The sequence below is a fragment of the Diprion similis genome, chromosome 8 (assembly GCF_021155765.1).
Source record: "Diprion similis isolate iyDipSimi1 chromosome 8, iyDipSimi1.1, whole genome shotgun sequence".
NCBI classification, from domain to species: Eukaryota; Metazoa; Arthropoda; class Insecta; order Hymenoptera; family Diprionidae; genus Diprion; species Diprion similis.
In genome coordinates this window covers 8,492,599-8,515,080 of record NC_060112.1, presented here as the reverse complement: position 1 = coordinate 8,515,080, position 22,482 = coordinate 8,492,599, and the positions used below count along the sequence as shown (strand labels likewise).

Here is a 22,482-nt window from a genome sequence, read left to right as displayed (position 1 = left end):
ACTTGCCTCTCACTTATCGCCAATGAAATACATATATAGGTATAATATAACGAATATTGCGACGGTGAGACAGCTGGTGACAATCTTAACTCCTCGCCGAAGGATTTATCGTACATACCATTCGTCTTACGGAATGAAAAATATCAATACTTTTTTTTGAGGGGAGCGTGGAGGTGCGGGGAGGGATTTTTCAGCGTTCACGTTGAATTTTTATTTCTCTATTTTAGGGCTGCTGCGATACCACAATTTACCTGTTGCTTTGATACTTTTATTTTAAGTGAGATATTAAATGCGAATGTTTATAATAATTTACTCGTATATTGCCTTGTTATACTGCAGCCTGCACTTATAATTCCAAAATGGAAAGTATAACTGAGACTATTTCGTGCGATTGGGAGATATTATGTTTGTTTTGTGATTCTTATTTGCGAACACACTACTTAATATTTCGCTGAAAATTCGATTTCGGGTGCAGTGCGTGTCTGTAATAATACGCGGAGTTTGTATAGTTACATATTTCGTGATTAAAACTTGCGCTGGCATGAATGACGTCATATATTATTCCTTTCTCTCTTCATCGTACAATGAGTCGACTCAATTAAAATATTCAAGCCTACGAGTGACCTGATCTAGCAAACTGTATTCTGGGTTGCATTATGTAGTTGTGTGATCGTGAGTCCTAGTGCGTTGTCTCTAGATGAAACATTTGAAATTATTGTTATTCAGATAGTTTCTTGAATACAATTCATATAGATATTGGAAAGGTCATCGGATGTAATTAATTGCACAGATGAGACAATGAAATTTCATTTTGTTCGGCTAAGCAATCGACATTAATTGCTGACTAAATTTTGTTCGACTTAAAATGAAACTCATACAGTGACTCACGATGATGATTACATTCGATATAAACGTCAATTTTCAACAGCTGTGTCAAATAAATCTAAATATGCACAGATTTTAATGCCCTCTTGTTGTACCTTAGCACTGAGGCAGGTCAATCTTTCGACGGACGAATCTCAAAATTATCCGGTTTTTTCAAAACGATTTTAAATAACAATTTAAGTGCGAGTCAAAATCCAGAAGTGAGCGGAATCCAGATTGAATATTAATATATTAATATTAATTCTAATGTTTAAAAAATTTTCAAGTAAATTTTTTTCTGTATAATAAAATAATTTTTTCAATATTTATCTGAAAACTGAGTTCAGTTAATTTATGAAAGTTATCGTAAGTTCTCAATGGTGAAATATAATATAATAATTGGGAGTACTTTATACCTTGACTGAATGTGAGTTGAAAAAAAATTGTAGTTTTTAACCACTCTGAAACAAAAAACCTATAGATCTGAATTTCCGATTTATCAGCACACAGCTCTGATATCCCAACACGGCACCCGGCAAGTCAAAGTGCTGAGTGTGCAGAGAACTAAATTGTTGAAAACAATTTTCAGAAAATTATAAATGAAATTCGTCAGAACAAAAATTGTGAAGGTCGTAAGATAAAAGTATTTTCAATACTTCTCCATAAATTTTAAGTCCTGGCAATGAATTTCGATTTAGAATACGAAATATAAGTTCATTTCATTAAGTTCATAGGAACGTTATAAATTAAGTATGGTGCGTTATTAGTAAGATAACTATGAAATATTCAGGCACGTCTCACATGATATTACGTCCTCGATCGAGTATTGACTTAGCGTGTCAAAGAATTAGCAGCAGTGTCTTAAAAACTCTCTAATTGCTAGTATAAAGTATATACTCACGTGGTGATAACCCCTACATGCCTATGACCTTACACACTTGTAATGTTGAATACATAGCAATGATTTCGTAACAGATCGAAAGGATGAATTTGGACAGGACATTATAACATTTAACGTCCATCAAACACACACTTGTTACAGTTTCGCACATGATAATGTGTATCTATATTTGAATATTATTAAGGGCGCACTCGCGTTAAATTCAACATACGTTTATGTGCATACATGTCTACTCAGTCTCGTGGCGTTAAATGAAGGAAATTTCCTTGTCTAGGTATATCTCGCAGTTTCGTCACTGTTCAAAATAGAAAATATATGCAACTTTTTTTTTTATATATTATGCAAATTGATGTATGGTTGATTAAAATTAATTTTTCAAATAATAATTAAAATTAATGTAGAATAAGTCTGCTTCAATAAATATTACCTCCGAAAAATTTTCATTTATTCATTAATGGTTAAACAATTTTTTAGATTCACCATGAACAATGAATCATTTTGGAACTCATATCATGAATGAAGTAAAAAATAACAGTAAATAAAACTGGGTACCATTTTTACCGTTTAAATTTTTCTCTCAAATGACCTCAAGTTTATTCTCAAACTACGAAAGTGTGGTATAATACATATTAAACAACTGACTTCAACAATGCACGACACGTTGACCTACGCACTATTGAGAATCTTCATGCATGTCAAGTGCAGTTTAAATTCCATAAGAATTCGTGCTTTTGATGAAACTAAAAAATATGTTGGCACCAATTTCATCAAACAATGAAAATTCGTCACAATTGCCTATGAACTCGGAATTAGTGCGGAAAAAATGCGAGGTTTTAGTCAGATTGTATAATGTACGAAATTGCATTTTTTTTTTTTGGACGATTAGGTGCTGGCCTTGTAGACCATATGTCCCTTATGCGATGGTATAGTATTCCAACTTTCTTCGGTCATGGTAGATCTGATCACAACTTGATCTGCCGTTATCCGTATCAAACACCCCTGCGGATTACTCGGTTTTATACCTATGTATCTCTGAAGTTATTTTAGTAGCGAGAAAGTTCACCCCCTAGTGGCCGTTTATAGTACCAGTATACCGATGCTTACGATGAATATATTCTTCATCTGTCTCAAGGGATGCGGTGTTTCTGTTACCTCGTAAACAAATTGGTGCAATTGATTCAACCATTTACGCCAAACAAGCTCCGATTAGATCAACAAAGTGTGGCATTCAATCGATGCAAATTTTTCGTTGGCTAGATTTATGTACTTATGAATAGGTTAAGAATATGCTCCTCAATTGTTGCTTGGAAACAGCACTGTAATATTAAATGAATAGTTCACCCCCTATGTGACATTATTTCGAAAAACGCAAGACACGTATCTTCTACTTTTTTCTGCTTTTTCAAATGCAATCAATTGCATTCAAATACGAGCAACAGTTTTCCAGTTATAAATAATTTGTAACTTGTAAAATCAAGGTATGCAAAACTGTGAAACTACTACTGGGGATGCCCAACTTTCGGGGTCGATTTAACCCCTTTAAACCGTTTTGCCACAGATAAAAAAAAAGTGTGGCTTAGATTTCGATGAAGAATGACATATGCTAAAATGAACTAAATCGGAAGGGACATCTCGGGACCTTTCTTTGTTAATGTCGTATCAAGGTATCCAGTTATTATATTTGTGAAAACGTAATTCCCTGAAAATTCCAGGTTTTCCAGCCAAGAATCATTATTTATCCAGTTTGTTCTCATGTACACAATAAATGAAAAATGCAATAGTCATACGAACAAGAATATTTTATATTTGACTAGAGCCCAGCTCACTGGGAGGTGAATTTGTAAGAATTCGCTAGCACGTACAATTTTTAAGTAATCAGGACTTGGTTCGTGGCCATTGCCTGAAAGTTAAAAGAGAAACTTTTTTTTCTCACCAAATGACTAAAGTTTTATGACGCTAGAATGAAAATTAGTATATTCCAGATACGACATGAAACTCCCTGAGATTTCCAGGTTTTTTCCAGAGGATATCAAATTCCCTGAGAATTCCCTGATTCCATAATTTCCATTAATACTGGACACCCTGCGTATGCTTCATTATTGTACGCTCAGCGCAGTACTGGCAGTCAATATTAACCGTCGACAGCAGTAATTGCGTATAAGTAATAAGTACGTAACATACGAAGTAGCCAAAGTTACGATTACCGAACAATTTTGTTCTACATATTGTTTACAAAATTCATCATCAATATTTCAGATATATATGTTGCAAACTGTATACGTATAATTTATATAGATAATGAAAATAATATGAATACGATGAAAGATGATATACTTTTTACTGGAAATATCAATATCATTGAGATATACCATTTGCTAGTAGTATTTAATATTTAGCATTTGTCCAATATTATAAATATTAGGTAAGTTAGGTTACCCACGTTTAGACTTTCTTAAAAATTTCTGCTATCCCGAAGATTCCAGGTTTCCCGACCATTCCGGGATCGCTAAAAAACCCGATCCGATACAAACCCGTCCGGAATCGAAACTTTTTTTCCTGAAATTTTGGGAATCGGCATAGCCCTAGCATATTATAAAGATTGTACAAATCGAATTTTTTTGAACCAACCGACATGTTCAAGAAAAAAATCTGCCTCAGACGACTTGTATTATAGACATATCCATTTATGAATAAAACGTGTTATACTAGTTACTAAAATCAGATGAACTATATGAATTTTTACTCCAAAAAATAGTTGAATGTGTTTTTTCTAACGCCGATAATGAAGACGTTTTAACAGTTAAATTACAATGGTTACAAATTTTTCTGGAACACTGGGACTTTTTTAGTTATACTTAAGGGGGTGCCTAGTCGATTTCGACGTTGTCTTTATCCTGAAATATCGAAGTCCACGTATCCCAAACGCAAAAAGGGCTCAACAACTCCATCCTATACACAATTCTGAACAAAAACACTCCAACACGCATTTACATTTAACGCAGAGATATAAAGAAGCGGCATAGATTCTACGAAATCGCAATAGTAAATTCCCATAATTCATGTGATTATTTCAGCGTCGAATGAAAATATATTTTCGTGATTTTGTTTATACTTGTGTATAGAATGGGGCTGTTAAGCCCTGTTTACTCAACGTCCCGTATATTCTTAATCGTAGGATTTTTTTTAATACTGCGGACAATTTTTGCCGGGTTCTTTCAATTCAGGAAATGTCAGGGAAACCAGCCAGGAGCTGGTATGTGATATCAATATTCACTGCCTTGTTATGCCTATTCGACGCATGCTAAAAGTCAGTACTCTTCCAAACAAGGCTTTTTCAAATATTACAAGCCCTGTTAAAATGTACGATTACATCATTTGATTTCTGCAAACATCACATTCATCTTGTTTTTAACAGCAACCCAATGAGAAATAAAAAAACGCTGCTGAAAGAAATTATCTAAACTGATTCTATAGTCACTGGGAACTTACTATATAATTTAGAAACCACCTTTATCTCATATCAAGTTTCGAACTCATAATAAACATCATGTCAGTATATGTTTTTCAGTAACCTAAGTTCATACTACTAATTGTCACTTACGAATTTGATAATGAGATGTTAAGGATGTTGTAGGTTACCACTAATTTATTTATTTTTCTAAATTTTTCAATATTTTCTATAAATACATTAGAACTTGCTAATTTTCTTGGGTCTGAAATGATTGGGTACATTTTATGACATGGGCTTAATTCCTCTTGTCATAATTAAAACATGATCCGTCAAGGCTCCTATAATAAAGAACGTTTGCGAATGACTTTTACAATTTTATTACTTTTCACATAATATCAGAAAAATGATATAGCTTAGTTAAAGTGGCAGAGATAATTTAGATCTAGAGATACCATAACTGAATTGGTCCACTGGACTTTGGTTATATTTCATCCCTGAGTCTGGACCTTTTCGTTTTTTTTCTACATTTTCGCTGCATTACCAATTATAATAATTATTCTTTTTAATCTGTTACAGCTTAAACACTTCACATTAATTACATTACAAGCACTCCAATGCAATTAGGGCGTTGGTTACCGCTCGTCGCTACCCTGATACGTTTCAAGTACCTAAAGAAGATGAACGATCGGAAAGTTTTTACCCAAAGACAAGACATCTTATTAAGAAATATATCGTGATACATATACATGTACATATAATCTACTAATCAATTCGACTATATCTATACAGATGATATAAATTTTCACATTTTTATGTTGAAAATGTATAAAATCGAAGACAACTGAAGGAAAACTTAACAGATAATAAATTTTAATGATCATTTATCTTCCAGCTATGCTTCACATCTGATGTGGAATATAATATAATCAAATTCAACATAATAATATACAATATTACATTTGTTGTCATTTCTATTAATTGGGCTGGTTGAGAGATGCCTCCCTCCTGCGTGGCTGAATACCTCGTACCATCAGTTAATTTTGACTTGGAAAGTACAACTAAAGTAAAAATACTGCAGCCACACAACGCATACATCATACGTTTACACTATACAAAGGTATGTAACAAAATAAAAATTTCAATTATTCTATCAGTCACTTGCACAATTTAAATTGTAACTATAATTTATCAAAGAGACACTACTGCAAGCATGCTTGAACTTTCTCGATCCATTCTTGCGCCGTAGCTGCATCTCCCGCACAAAAGTTATAAGTTCGTCTATTAGTACGCAGCTGAAATTTCAACATCGTTATTAATTATAAACGATTTAGAAAAAAAATTTCATTTTTCTCACTCCGGTGAAATGAAAATAATACTTACATCAAAAAATGATTTATCGTCCGTTTTCTTTGGCGGACCTGGAGTCGGTGCCGCAGGTGTAACAGACACTACTTCAGCCAGATCTGCAAAATAAACAAATGTAGTTTTCGATACCTGGAATCATATTTTCTTGGAATTTCGATAATATCAAATAAACGTACCAATGTATCCCTTACAGTGAGAATCTTCCATAGCGTCATAGTACCTTAATTGATGTTTGATAGAATCCAAAACAAACCACCTTTGTTTCCATCCCTTTAATACAACACCGCGTTTGTAAAGATACCCTTCATGAGTTCGATTCTCAGCAACATTACTTGAGAACTGTTCATAATATTGTTGCGAAGATGTTTGAATTGTCGTGACACCTGTAACCAAGACATTCGCTTTCAAAATTAAACAATTCTTTAATTAACCGTCGGTACAGGTAATCGATTATTTACACTTACTCGAATTAACGCTTCCGTTATCTCCACCACTCCTTGTCAGTGTGTGAGATTGTAAGTTATCTGCTACTGCTTTATTATACTTTGCACAGTTTTTCGGCATGGATTCGGCACACTTATCATGACACACTTGGCCACAATCAACGCATCTCATTCCTGCTTTGAGTGGACCCCACAGAACACCGGCACACGAGTCACAATGAGTACGCATAGCCGAATCTATTCTCTCGAATCTATTGAATAATGGACAAAAATATAAGTCGGTAAATATCTCTGGATTTATTCTCAATATTTAATGAATATCCTCGATTAATATTAATGAACAATGTTGAATTGTAATAGAATAACTGAAGGTCAAATAAATACGATTCCGCTGTAATCATTTTCTTACCTGTGTGGATGAGTGTATACAGAACTTTCATTTCCAGCTGTGTTACCCCCAGCCATTTTACCTCTTAAGAGAAGTTCTAAAGTGGACCGTTTGTGGATTAACCGACCATGATATCTCACTAAGGCTGTGCTGAATGACGCATGGCGCTGAAATGAAGATGAGTTTGAAAACCGATACATAAGTGGAATATGCACAAGTGATATGGTCAAATTTAGATGGACTTTAAAGTACACGACTCATGCGTGACTCTACATACTCATCGACGTTCACGAAATCTAATCGTTTCTCTATTATGTTCATAGAAGGAAGTAGTGAAGGAGCTTGATGCTCATTTATGAAAATGATTAAATAACTACTGTCTATTCTTGGTATAAAAATGGATGACCTTTGCTATTCTTCTGCGATGGTGCTAAAGTTAAGAGTGATCACTCGTACAATAAATCAATAGTAAACTATCTGCCCTTACCGTAAGAGAATCGGTGTTGGGCAACTCCAGTTTATCCCACAATACTTTCCACTTTTGTGGTAAATGGCCAAGTTCGGTCTCAAGTTTATGGATTTCCTCCAATAAATGTGAGAACTGATCCGGTACCATAGTGCTTATTCCATCATATCTAGAGAACAATGTCGAATGCTATTAGTTGGAGTTAACATAAACTGATTACCACACAGCATTAAGATTTCCGAAATAAGTGCGAAAAAACATATCTCATTATTTCAATTCGCCACTTTACGGTAAACATTGCAGTTAAATATTATGCGCCTGTTTACTTTCTTACTCTATAATTGGAGATAATTAGTTATCACTTTTTTCAATACCTACCCAAGAGTGACAACTTTCCGATTACTTTTGACGATTCCATCCGCAGCTTCAGCCTCCTCTTCTTGTTCAGAATCTAGCTGCAATACTTCAAGATCGTATCCCGGTCCATGCGCCAGTTCCTCGTCTAAATAATACTGCCAAATTTCTAAACTGGGTAGGTGAGATGCTGGCCGAAGAACCTACACATGACACAAACTCTATTATACAAGTTATGATCAAGCGAATGTTTTGAGTAGTGAACAAGGTGAGAATGAAAATTTATTCAAATTTTTTTTTTATGTCAAATTGTCAAAATTGACATCGTTCAAGAGAAATTGTCTACTACAGTATTCGGCCATGAAAAGAACAACTTACTGGATGTTCTGTATTTGGAGTATACATAAAGTTGTAGAACAACGGTGACCTGGCATGCTGTTTTTCGATGTAATCGAATATACTCTGGCCAAGATTAGATCCGGTATTTGTTCCTGCTAACCTTCCACCAGGATACACAGTTTCGTCATCGCTTCCGGTGTCAACTCCTTTATGATGACTAGTTAATGAACCCCGTTTGTCCTCAACAGCGGTAATACCGCATTCTACTCTATCAAATTCACAATCTAACAGAAATGTTCTAAAACGACAAGATACTGAATGATAAGCGAGAAACCGGAGGTAGTAATCATTGAACTCAAACGCTAGGGGAAACTGTTTTTGTATCTGATGCACGATGTCCAAGAATTGAAGAAATGTAGGTGTGAAATTGGTCGTTTGCGAATTTACTGCAAGATTACTTCGATGCCCAAATCTATGGCCAAATCCAAGCCATTCTTTTTCTATTAAAACTCTAAATCCATCGATCGTTCTATAATGAGGATCCAGACACACTTGGGCTATCGAACAGACTGTAGCTGTTGTGTCCCAGCCATCTTCTAGACAAAGAGTTACGGAAGAACCTTGTACATCCATCAAATCTATTACAGCACCCGCCAGTTGCATTGTGCTCTGTAATTGCTGTAACCATTCGGAGCTTTCAATCAACCTGTAAACAGATGCAGGTTTTATGTACTTCAGTTTTACATGGCTATTAATACATTATACTTCAAATTTCCGATATTAATGCAGCTGTGATGTAGATATGGTGTAAAATTACTTAAAGACAATGCAATTTTCAGAAACAGACACTAAAACGATTTAACCTCGTTTAAATTTTACTTACTTGAAGAAGCTTTGCTCGGGTTCTGGATTTAGTGAACTGGGCACACAGGCTCTCATCAGTTTTTTGAAAGCAGCTTTTGTATGTCTCACATCAAAATATTCGACCGGTATAAAGTCTGTTTTTGGTGCAGATTCGGCCTTAACTCCCTGTAATAGGAGAAGAGTATATAGGTATATCATCATAACAGTTGGAAGCATTCAAGACGTTGAACTGAATTATGTGAAGTAAATATCGCATTGACTACTCACCGGTAACCATATTACGCTAACATTTTTTCATTGTACAATTTTAGTAAAACATATAGCTCACATTAATCTGAAAGATGAAGTGGAAAGAACCACTTCTAATGCTAGGAAAAGAGGAAGTATTGACAGTGCAAAATAATATACTATCATTACAAAGTACCATAATCACAAAAATGAATCGACAGAAGAAACTTTATGAATAAAGAACTTGCAGAATTGACTTAAATCTGAAATGGGGCCGCCACGCTAGAATAATTTTCCTATCCTCTTGAAAATGAAAGTTACGTGAATAATTTAAATTTTATTGATAAACCGCTTTTAAACTTTACCTTCATGTGAGCCTTTTCACCAAGAATATAAAGCGCCGCACGTTGAAATGTGTGCACACACTCAGTTCCACTGTCTGAATCTGCAGAATGTCGGACGGTACCACGCTGATTGACCGTCGTAAGAGAAGCCTGCGAACTATGCCTTTTGTCCTTAAGAGAACCCCAACGTCCAAAGTTTTTAGGCCCTTTGCCACCCGATGATCTTGGGAACATTCTAAGTTAGAGAGCGCAGAATCAGGCAAGCAATACCATCTAATCGGACAATGAGAATAAATACAAAGCACATGCTTAGCGCACAACACAGTACTTAGATATGTGCGATACTTAATATAAATTATTCAATAAACTTTAAAAGTAAATATAACTTGTGAATGAAAGAAAATTAGAATAAACAATCCCAAGTTACTAAAAGATATTGCATCTTTTATGAAGATTGTATCGAATGTATAAACTGAGAGTTAACTAAGGATGAACGAATATTTATATGTACATACATATAAGTGCTTCTACATCGTGCACAATGAGATTGCTACAAACATTTCCATTCGTAATATCATAGTGAGTACTGAGATACATACCCAAGTGTGCCAATGGCCTTATTAAAAGGATTCCGTCTTGATTGTTCAGGTGTTGCATTACGGTCTTCAGCAGCCAAAAACAACGAATCTATGCTAAGGGAGCTATCAGACATGCCCCAAGCAGAACCTTGTCGCAATACAGAAAGTGGAGTTGCTGCGACCAGTGCCATCATGTATTTTTCTTGCTCTAATGACGACGTACTTTCAGAAGATGTAGCTATTTGAAAGTAAAAAATGATTGATTGATTCCATTACTATAATTACTTGAACAATGGAAAAGAGATTTATGCATAACACTCTTCGAGGATTCTGTAGAAAAATCGATATTCTGAATACGAACCTTTGATGTTCCCAGTTGATGATGGATGCGCCTTCAGCATTCCCATTACACCTTTGCCATGGTAACCTGCACCTCTTATTAATAGAGCTTTCGTTCTGGGATGTCGCCACGTAATAGCTGGAATTCTACTATGTCTGTACAAACGGCAGAACCTCCGAATACTTTCATCTGTTACGCTATTAGGAACTATTAAGAGGGCCGGGTAGCTCCTGCACATCATGTATGCACAGTTTACAGAAGACAAGCGAAAAGGTTCATTTCGTCGGTTATTCTGTGGACTACTCGGGCATAATCCCAGCCGATACCAGTCTCTGACATAGCTTCGTTCAGACAGGCGTTCTAGGGTCTTTGCATCTGTTGGGAGCTGTGGCATGATTCCAGGAATCTCAAATTCGTCAACTGTAAAGTTAAAAATTACAATTTAAAATTGATGTATTGTTACAAACTACCTGTATGTCATTAAAAACTACCTAGTTAATGTCGCTTCATATTTCATTCTAGAAACGATATAGAAAAACCTCTCAAATATAGTTGTCAATGATCTAAACAGAGTGAATCTTCATCACATTTTGGCAAAACTGCTGGCTCACTATCTTTAGACCTATGATGTTACAAAATATTATAACACACCTGAATAGATTTTGAAAATCTGTTTGTGATACAATGGACTAGATAATTCATATAGATCGATGTAGAAGTTAATATCATGTTGCATCACTATACCTATATTTATTATATTTTAGGTATAATATAATGGGTGCTTCAGGTATGACAGTGAGTCGAGAATCCTCATGAATATTATGAAAATATTTCTTTTTTTAAAAAAAGTTGATGCTATAAGTAGAATGCTTTCCTGAACAATTCATTTTGTATCAGACTAATATTACTCACTGCTCAAATCATCGTCGTGGCTCAAATCCGTATTATCTGTAACAGGGAGACTCATTCTGCCAGGTGAAGTCATGTATTTATTGTTACTTGTCAAATTCATATTTGGTAGAACATATTTCTGCCTTTTGGAGGATGGCTTGGGTTTGAATCCTGCCTTGCGCGCAGTTTTCAGAAGTGTTTTCTTCGCGAAGCCCCTAAAGTATTGGAATACATTTATTTTTACGTAACTTAGTAGGATTTGACAAGAATATGCTTACTGAAACACTACTTACTTGAGAGTTGCATTTTTCTCTTTGCCCTTGTGATGAGTAGTTTGTGTTACCATCACTTGACCATTGAATGCAAAGTGATGAAAGATATGTGGAGGATACCGCTCTTTATGAACCAGTTTCTTAAATGTATCAATATTTTCTGCAGTCACTTCTTCATCAAAAGCTAGTTTTATCAGTTGAAAAGTACACGATCGTAGTTGCAAGCCTTCTTGGAGGCATTGGTCTAAATGAGCCAAATGCGGAGCTGTAACTTTCTTCTCCTTTGTCAACGATGTTACTGGGAAAGCTCGGACCACCAACTGCTCACAGGCTAGTAAAAAAGAAGTCAAAACAATTACATCAACAGTAAAGGCATGAGCACCAATAAAACAATTCAATGGAAATAGAGATAATCCGTCTAGATTGGACGTTGAATTACTAATAATTCTGATCACATAAATCAATACACAAGAAAACTGAAGAATAAAGAAATAAACTTTGAAATTAAAACATCAAGTAATTGGAAAAACTATTGGAAGGACAAGCATAACATGGGTACATGCTTATACTTACAGATAATCAACAAACCTGGTACGTAATCATCTGAAAACTAGGTAGCTAGACGTGATTAGAATCATCACTCCCAAACTTCAGTTTGGAAACAAACCCCACTTATACGAAGTATTAAATTAGATTGAACACGAGAGGCAAAAGAAAAACATCTCATCCCTCACTTTTCTATCTTGGATATTTTCTCATTCTAACAGATATACTTTCCTACTCTTCTCTAGACTAACGAAAAAGGATCATGTGAAACGAATATTACGCTGAAAGTTTCCCGGCTTTTCCAAGATTATTCAAATCAAATATAAGATGGAATTAATCATTAATGATAAAATAAACAGAAAATTTTTTGCACGTACTTAAACATGCTCTGATTGCTTCTGGATTGAAAGTAAGAAACACTATCTCAAAAAGCGTGTACTTAATTCAACCTCGTGGATCAATTGAAATCATAGTTACTTTTTGTATTTATTACAATATTCTTTATGATCATCTCTATGTTTGGATCTACGTTCTGTGTATAAAATCAAACTTAACTTCTGTCCATCTTTTCTATTAAATTAAAAATGGGGTAACTTTATCTAGGATCCCGAATTGTCTAGATTTAGAGCAATGCAGTAGGTAGCATTTCTTTAATCTCCCTAACGAACTCCAATTTCTAAATATTTTTAAGAATTCCAGATTTTTCCTGTTTTTATATTTATTCGTGATTGTGGTAGCTAACGATGTTATACTGGTAAAATTAAATTTAAAATAACCGAGTTTCTAATGAGTAACTAAGTTAATCAGTTTGATTCTCGGTTACTTTTAGAATTTACATGTTTCAAAATAAATCTAAATAAGGACATAGCCAGGATTATTGTGAGTAGGAATTCAAAACTGTGTTGAAGATATATAGGGATATATCACACACACACACACGCACACACACACATATTCCATAGACATGACATTTTTTTATAGAGTATTTTGTAATACCCAAAAGGCAAGTTTATAAAACCATGTTATAAATTAGATATAACTTACCGAAGGGATCACAAGGAGTTCCCTTAAAAACTATCCGATAATTTGTCAAAAATATAGCTCCTTCAGCTGGCAATAGAGGCGGAGCTTTTGGTAGACCTGCGGAACCTTCTTCTCTGCCATCAGGTAACAGATATACTCGTAAGCCATCCATTATTATTTCTTCTCCAGGTAACATATTTGGAGTTAGGATCTTTGGCTGCAAATAGAGTAGAGATTGAGTCAGGGCTGCCAGCGATACCATAAATCGAAAAAGATGAAAAAAAAGTGTATCCTCTGCATACACAGCAATAACGTGAAGCCACCTACTTCGATCACAGATTTGAAGTAAAAACGACTAGCAATAAAGATTAAGTTTAAAAAAAAAGAAAAAAAAAGAGAGTTTCCATCATCTCCAAACATCAATTGAGTTAATTCTGAAACTCTGATAAGAATTTTTTAATACAAAAGTAAAAAACGTATAAAACTTGAAACATATGACTAAAAGTGATTTTATAGAAATAAACATAACTACTAGTAAATCCTCTTTACAACTCATATAAGTTACCAAGAAGCAATTTATAAGTTTTGGAATATAAATTTTAGCTCGCAAATATCCTACTTTTTGAATGGGTGGTAGACGTTTGCTCTCTCGATGGACAGCTTCAAGAGTTTCGATATGCATGTGTACGACGCCTGGTACCATTTGATGAAGGCATCTGACATGCTCAGCACTAACGCCACCCTCTGTACAAACTCTGTCTACGAATCGAGAAACCATACGTATTACCGCAACTCCAGTCTCACGAGGGTCGGCTTCTTCAAACCCTGATTCTGCATCGCCACTGTCACTAGCTACACTGTTGATCAAACATGACGCGATAATTAATTGAATAGACCTAGTAAGCAATGGCGATTATTATACAGCTTTAGTTTTCTGGCAGGGAAATAACAAATATTAAATCTTCATAAGACAAAGTGTGCTCATGTACATCAGTTTTTACAGTGCATACCTATTAGTGATGCTATTGCTCGCACGTTCGTCATCATAAACATTGTCTTGTCGGTGAGCCTTGGCTCCAATATCTAATGGAACTAATAGGTACACCATTCTGTTGGCATAGTGTATAGCTTGGCTGTACATGGTGCTTTCCTCGCTAATTATTAACTCGCGTTGTTTTTCCGCATCTATACTTGACCAGATCCTCATCTGTTCGGCAGCTATTTCTAAAGCTGAAGGTTCTTGAACTCGGTACATGGACGATCGGTCTTTAAATGGGAACTCTTTGGTGTCTCGTGGGCTAATAGGACTGAGCATGTTATCGTTAAATGACCTTTGACCTGTGTTTTCACCAGGGAAGTACAAACGTTTGATATCTTTTTGAACATCAAGGTAAAATGCAGATTCCCAGAATTGCTGGTTTTGCCACACCGCGTGTTCTTGGATGCAAGTATATGCGAATTGTATTATTCCAGTACATAATTTCCTACAGAAAGCTGTTGCCAGAGGCAGTAATGCCGCAGCTACTCCATGTTCATCCATTGAAGAATCGTCTTGTAGAGCGCAGTTCATTAGCCGTACCACAAGATCGAATTGTTGATGTTCAAGCATTGCTTTATTGCCAACAACATGCTGCGCCAACTCCATACAGAGTGCCAATCTGGCTGCCTTGCTTTTTAGAGCTCTTAATACTGCAGGAAACGTTTTTCTTGCGTCGGATATTTTGTTCTCAAATATACAGTTTATACAATTACGCAATACTTCCAGTCTTCGTGCCGAGTTACTTACTAAATGTCTAGTGTCATGGATTATTGAGATATGAGGCCCCATAGGAACTATTCGTGGCTGAATTGGCCTCAATGAAGATAATCTAGAAAAAAAAGAATCGTTACTCATCATTTCAATGCTCTGAGAATAGAAGCCGATAAATTAAAAAATATCGATGAATATACTTTATAATACAGTTATTCGGACGTCAGAGCATACCTAACTTTGAGATTATTCTTAGCCAGTCCTTCATCTATTATTGCCTGTACTTGATCACAATTGATATGCGGCAATGGTGGTTGGTGAATTCTAGCAAATGCTCCTTCAGGTGGCTTAAGAATCTTCTGTACATAGGGTTGAGGATTTGGGTTTTCATTTGTGTACAGCTGCTGAGCCAACTCTTGAATGTGAGTCAATAGCAATCCTGAAAAGTGTAGGATATTTTTTTGAAGCTAAAGAATCTCTTGCGAAAAGTAACTACTGTTCCCTAATACTTTCGTAGTAACCTTGCTGCTAGTAAATCACCCATCATGTAAGGAAAATACTTACGATGATCCTGTGCTTCTTGTTTAAGGTGATCACTAAGATTACTATGCAGTTCGTCCCAAACATCGCAAGGTCGCCATGGTGGCCCTCGTTCAACTATAAATGATGTGAAGAACATGCAATCGAGAACCCTTGTTGTAAAATCGCAATCGGTTAAGCCTCGTTCTCCCAAAAATGCAGCCTACAAGCAAAAATTAGATTTATTTTACTGTGGAGAAATTTTAAGAGCTATAGCCATGGAGCTATCTTTAAACAAAATCAACACACCAGAAAAAAATAACTGATTGATAAAAGTTTAAAAGTTTACTGTCACTACTGATTAAATATTGTTGACTCAATGCTGTTGTCGTCTAGCAAAACTTTATCGAAGAAAAACAAAAACTATCGTTATGTCATTGATTGGAATTTTATAATCAAATTTAATTTTCATTCTCATAAAAAATGTGACTACTTTCACAAATCTTGCAATTTTAAAAACCAATTTAGAAGCAACTGGCACTAAACTTTTTCCAAGGATGTCAGCTGTCAAAAATAACATAATTATATCTCTGATAATTATAACAAATATTTTTATCAGAATCCAATAATTGTGTTTACAAAATTTAAATAATCCTATTCTTTTTAGAGAAATGTTTTTTCAGATTGGGAATCACTTAGGAAAAATATTGATTACCATGGTGTTCGTAGATTTTTAAGTTGAATTGAATTTTGTAGTTAAATAAAGTGGTTTATACATTAATGTTGTAGAAAATATTTGAAACAGCTTTCTAAACCGTGACTTGCTACTAGTCCTAAATTAGAATTGAAATTGTAGTGATACCAAGAAGTAAATTAGATGACTTTTTTCTTCTGTAAAAAAAAAAAAATAATAAGAACAATAATAATATCTGTCTTAATATACCATACCTTGTGAAAAGTTATGACAGGCTTTGGATGAATTCGTATCAAAGTCAGGCAACTTCGATAGCCTTGTAAAAGCTGAGCAAATGTGCGCATAAATACAGCTCGAAGTTCTTTATCTAGCATGGGAGGATGTGGTGCTCTTGTTGCTAGCGGAGGAAAAGCGTAGTCAGCACAGCTCAATTCTGGTTGAAGAACAAGTGACAATGCATCTTGAGTTTGCGACAAAAGAGGCTCTGGGAGTAACGACAGCGATACTCCATCAGGTACAGTTATAGAGCCGCCATCCAGATCGGCCACTATGACATCCATCTGAAAAAAACTTTTTCTATAATTGGACCTCTTTACCTCAAACTTGTAACAATACTGTACAACCATTACTGTAAGAAATTCGCACAGCATATTTCGAACCTCAAACTAGCAATAATACCTACCAGTTCGGCAACCTCGTACTTAAGCGAACTGTGGACACCCATTATAAATGGGGTAGGTGTACTTAAAACCTCGACCAAAGCAGCTGGTAGCAGTGGAATGTAAACATGGGTATATCGAAACGGGTACATTAATGCAGTGAGAGCTCGGCATCCCTCCGTCAACCGGGAATAACTCGCCGAGTGGAATAGAATTTTGTGTTCAGTCATAACTCCGCAAAAGAGCACAAGCACATTACGAATACCTGCAAATGAATAGCATTTAAGTAACTCAGGTGATTACTAAGCCTTTTCTCACTGTTACATAGGTTTGTCATGATAAGAATTAGAAATTTACCAAGTTGTTGGAATAGTAAATTGACACTCGTGTCAGTGATGGGAAGCGAAGGGCTGATGGGTGGTTGGAGTGCCTGACGATCCCCTGCTCCAATACTGAAGCGAACTTGCGGCCCACCGGCAGGAGGTACTTGTATACATCCAAGAATATTTCCAACCAGCGTTTCCAATGGTACACCCAAATTTTCCACATAAACTGTGTATATGATTCCGAGGCAGTTCTGTGTTCAACATTTTTAAAGGTGTTTCAAAGATGCAACATGCATAATTTTTAAATCGCAACCTATAACCTGAATGCTATGTCTAGAGGAATCTGTCCGGATGCAAAAAAATTACAATTATTAAAAAGTTTCTCAAATGACATACTCTAAATGTTTCGATGTAATCAAGCCTGGAAACCAGCACCAGACATTTTGGAGCATACATAATACTGTGATGAGTAATTGCAGGAATACTCCTGGCTAAAGTACGGTTGTCTCCGTCTACAGGGTCTTCCTCTTCATCGACTGGTTTACTGGGTGTTATAGAAACTGTTTCATTGAAGCACATACAAGCGCAATAATGACGATTTGCATCGATGTCTGTTAGAATGGATACGAAAAAACGAGGCTCCTGTCTGTCCGTGGACAGCGCCCATCCTTGCGGTTGACAAAACTAAAATAATAATCAGCAAGAATGACTACATAAGTATGGCGGTCAATTTCATATCTAAACTTCAATAGAACATTGAAAGATGTATGATCGGAACTATAAATTATTATATATTTTCTCAAACTTAATTGAATATTTTAGATATCTTCCACTTTCAAAGAGCTTGTTTCAAGTTTCAGCATTAATAATTGGTAATTTTAACGAAACTTCTCACCCATTCTATTCCTTCGATGAAAGGTGTATCTGGCCAGTCTTTTTTGGGAAACCTTTGCAGGATTATCCCATTGCTTATCCCACTCCCTGTGAAAATATTCACATTACATACAAGAATGGTGAGTATAAGCATTCGTCGCGTGGTAATAATATGCGAAGAATATGCGATAAACAAGCCAATTTGTTGCAGTAAAACTAAAAGCACTTTTTGGTACAACGAGTATTATTATAACAGATGCTCTGTGTTAGAAGTTCTTTCACATTTGTTGTACAGCCAAATATGAGGGACTTATGGCAAACATATCATGTAATACTGAGACTTTTCAAGATGCTAATTTGCTATTTGCATTTGAATACCTTGCCGCAAACCAAAGTGCAAGCATTAGACTGCTGTTTGCATGAAGAAATGGTATTAGACAGCTGAAAATACTTTTACGATAATCTCCCAAACCACTTGCATGACAGTTGTACCAGTAATACAAAATTATTGCCGTAAAGCGACAGTATTTTCCACAGCTGTACAATCAAAGTATTTGTTTTGAATAGACGTTGAGATACACATTGAGCAACTAATTCATGCATAGATCAAATATGGAGGTAAGTCATAATATATTATACATACGTACATTCATTCGGTCTCAACTTTTTGTGCAGCATTTTAACTTTGAGTTTGAAACGAGAGGGTAGTTGTAGCAATTGATAGATGAAATTTATTTATAGTATTGAAATGGTGACTTACTTTCTTTCTCGTGATCGTAACCGACGACAACGAAGTAGTCGGCCAACCGAGACATTTCGGTGAACTCGTGCGGAGTGGGAGAAGTGGAAAACATCCCACATAGAATTATTTACTTGACATTACGAGGAAAGATTGTACGCAACACCTCGTGAACAACCACCGTCCACTTTAGTGGACCACTTGCTATCTTAGCACATCATGAAATTTTTCTCAACTTTATAACTAGTTGATGATACTTCAGTGATGCTTCTTCTACTTTTACAATGCAATGAAACAAGTTCTATGAAGTATAATTGTGTTACGTATATGTGTATATTCAATGAAATATTGTCAGTTGGGTGAAAGAGTGGGACTGTATCAAGTGTCAAAACTGTAACGTGAAGAAGAAACACCTTTGCACGTCGTCGACAGTAATTGTCGTAATCGGTTAGTGATTATACATAGCATAATACGTTTGATAAATTTGCATTGTTTTGTAAATCACAATTTGATGCCACACCCTGAACCTTTAATCCATAACCTTCCAAACTAAAGCGCTACATTAAATTTCAGTTAAACGCCAACTACACCACTAATAAAGAAGTACACAAGTCCGACACGCTACCGAAAGTACAGAGGGCAGAGAGAAGGAGGATCAACTCGACGTCAACGTCTACGTTCAAATGGAAATGGCTCTGAAATCGAAATATTCAAACAGTACGTGCTTTCTCCGCTAGACAGCACGACGAGATGTTTGCCCGGATCTAGACTTAGGATCTACAGCACTGATCTCTACTATACACGATCAGTGATCTAGAGGTAGCTTCGCGTGTACAGAAAGATAAGTCTGTTCCCCCGCTATACATCTGATTACCCGATATGTTTCCTTTTAGGCTGGGTTCGCATAGGCGCGATGGCGCGAAGCGCGGTTAAGGTGCATATAAACGCTGCAAGCATTATGCATACGTGTGAACCATTATGTATGCATACACACAGTTGCAACGTTGCCGCCGTTCCGCTGCCGTCAGAATTGCGCTCCATGAAGTCAGTCACGAAAGTGCGCGAAATTGTTGTGATTGATTAAAGTGCACAGACGTATCTGAGATAGGGCACTTGGGGTCTATAATCCAAAAATGAGCTCACGTAAATGGCATAAAAAGTGTTTTGTACCTGGATGTTCGTCAAATAGCTTTGACCAGCCTTTAAAAGCATTCATTAAATTACCACAGGGAACTGCTGTCCGAAAACAATGGGCCGAAGCAGTCGGTAGAACAGGCAAAGATGTTTACTTCAACCATGTATCTAGCGTCTATTGTTGTGGAGATCATTTTAACGTAAGTTGAACTATTAGGCGTGAACATCGAGTTGCCAAATCTGCTTTTGACCATATTCAAAGAGAGAATATTTTAACATACCTCCGATGTATAATTATTGAGGTTATGAGTTTGAAAATTTCGAAACAATAATATTATTCTTAGACAGAAACAAAACACATGTATCACTACTTTTCATAATTTTGAAAACATGAATATGAGTGATGCACATCCATTGCTATTTACATTTTATCGCAGAGTACAAAAAATTAAAATTACTCTTCAGTTACCTCACACTTACTCCAAGTCACCTTGACTCCTAGCTCATTGTCATTAGGATCGATTAACCACTTCTAAAGAACTGTATGTGATTGATACCCAGTAGTAAATACCAGCTTAATTAAGTGAGAGCTTGAAAAAGTATGATTTTTCATCATATTAAATTTTTATAGCTAGAAGAGGATGCTGAAAACTGGTTGAGGTATAGGATAATGGGGACAAGTATTAAACTGAAAGCCGGAGTGTTGCCACGCATCGTAGGCACAGGTGACAAAAATATCTCAGTACTAGATGCACCGTGCAAGGCTGAAAAATTAGACAAGGAATACCACAGATTAATGACGAATCCATCACCTAGCCACAACGATAGTGAAACCATTATTAGTACTGAAATTAGGGATGATTACAGTATTGACATTAAAGATGAACCACTTTCAAGGATTGTTAAGAATGAACCAAGAGAACCCTCTCAAGAAAAAGTATTTGAAGAAGCATTAACTGAGGATAAACTTGAATTGCCTCCAGTTATTGTGAAAACTGAACCAACCGATATATTTTTGGCGAAAATGCTGACGGTAGAACAACATAGTAGAGGCTACGAAGACATAGTGCCAAAAAACAAAACCATCAGCCACAAAGATATTCAATGTAACATAAGCATACGGAAACACATGCGTAGCAAGTCTACACAGGTTGATACGAACATATTCATGTGCTCACGAGGGACTTCTCCCATTATATTCAAACAGAAGAAATAATTCAATTAATCTCCATCGTGTGAGAACGAGTGAGAAATGAGAAGAATGTTGTAAACAATGTTGTAGTTTCCAACAACAGTTGCAGAGCGTTTGACTGAAGAATATCACTAAATACAAAAATTTATTGTGAATGCCAATCATTATAGGGGTATAAGGAGTTGAACTGCTTGCTGGAAAAGTGATGCAAAGTGAATTCATAAACTTATTCAAAGAAGCCGAAGAGTGAAATATTGTCTCAAGTATTCAAGTACAAACTAAGATTACAAAATTTGTCTAGTACGAATTTTTTTATACAGATTTTATCTCCTTTTTCATTATATTCAGTCCACACAACATCTCAGCAGGTGGTCATGATTATACAGCTAGTAAAAATCGCTATGTTATTAGCAGAAAATTATTCCAAAACGCTGCCATAAAACATACTGCATTGCGGGTTCTTAATATTGGTTTAATTGTAAAAAATGCATAGAATATACCTTATTATTATTATTTGCTTAGCTACTATTATTATCTGTTGTTTACTCAACGGGTAAGCGGTGGGCTCCAAAACCACTTGAATAATCATGAAAACATGTATAGTAACCACTGTAATATAGTATTATTATATTTCAAAAAGAAAGTTGCAATGATTCTGACCAGTTCGATATCCCTAGGAATTTTACGACCCACGGTGTTTGCTGGGAGCTGTTGTAATTTTGCACTATATGGTCTAAGCGATGTTGCACGCGCTGAACTTGGACAAACTGTCGAGACTAGTGTCTAACTAAAACCGTTTCATTTTGCGGGCGGGGATTTTCTTTACTAATTTTCACAGATAATACGGGAATTATTGAGGGTTAGACAAGCGTTAATAAATATCAACAAACGTCCATCAAACGATTATGCACAAACAGAACTCAATTAAATCCCAAAATA

General features: G+C 35.7%; 2 protein-coding genes across 6 annotated transcripts; one reads left to right on the top strand and one right to left on the bottom strand.

The window, feature by feature from the left end:
• Nucleotides 1-5,577: 5,577 nt before the first annotated feature.
• On the bottom strand, nucleotides 5,578-19,845 carry LOC124408538 (myotubularin-related protein 13). 5 transcript variants are annotated; one of them, XM_046885521.1, is made up of 26 exons: nucleotides 19,239-19,840; nucleotides 19,126-19,161; nucleotides 18,501-18,586; nucleotides 18,002-18,289; nucleotides 17,637-17,856; nucleotides 17,303-17,544; nucleotides 16,875-17,180; nucleotides 15,972-16,149; nucleotides 15,642-15,846; nucleotides 14,668-15,525; nucleotides 14,277-14,514; nucleotides 13,679-13,874; nucleotides 12,110-12,419; nucleotides 11,838-12,031; nucleotides 10,947-11,345; nucleotides 10,607-10,823; nucleotides 10,029-10,242; nucleotides 9,455-9,600; nucleotides 8,611-9,277; nucleotides 8,257-8,435; nucleotides 7,900-8,047; nucleotides 7,434-7,579; nucleotides 7,046-7,275; nucleotides 6,758-6,964; nucleotides 6,597-6,679; nucleotides 5,578-6,508 (listed from the first exon to the last, which is right to left on the bottom strand). In XM_046885521.1, exons 1-26 carry the CDS (start codon nucleotides 19,330-19,332, stop codon nucleotides 6,416-6,418), a joined length of 6,180 nt encoding a protein of 2,059 aa, XP_046741477.1. In that variant the 5' UTR covers nucleotides 19,333-19,840; the 3' UTR covers nucleotides 5,578-6,415. The 5 variants fall into 5 exon arrangements, with proteins under 5 accessions (XP_046741477.1, XP_046741478.1, XP_046741480.1 ...); XM_046885522.1 differs by having other exon boundaries at nucleotides 10,029-10,230; XM_046885524.1 differs by lacking the exon at nucleotides 19,126-19,161 and having other exon boundaries at nucleotides 10,029-10,230.
• A 377-nt stretch (nucleotides 19,846-20,222) lies between these two features.
• Nucleotides 20,223-22,073, top strand: LOC124409413. Its single transcript, XM_046887008.1, has 2 exons — nucleotides 20,223-20,551; nucleotides 20,983-22,073. Exons 1-2 carry the CDS (start codon nucleotides 20,351-20,353, stop codon nucleotides 21,565-21,567), a joined length of 786 nt encoding a protein of 261 aa, XP_046742964.1. The 5' UTR covers nucleotides 20,223-20,350; the 3' UTR covers nucleotides 21,568-22,073.
• The last annotated feature ends 409 nt before the right edge of the window (nucleotides 22,074-22,482 follow it).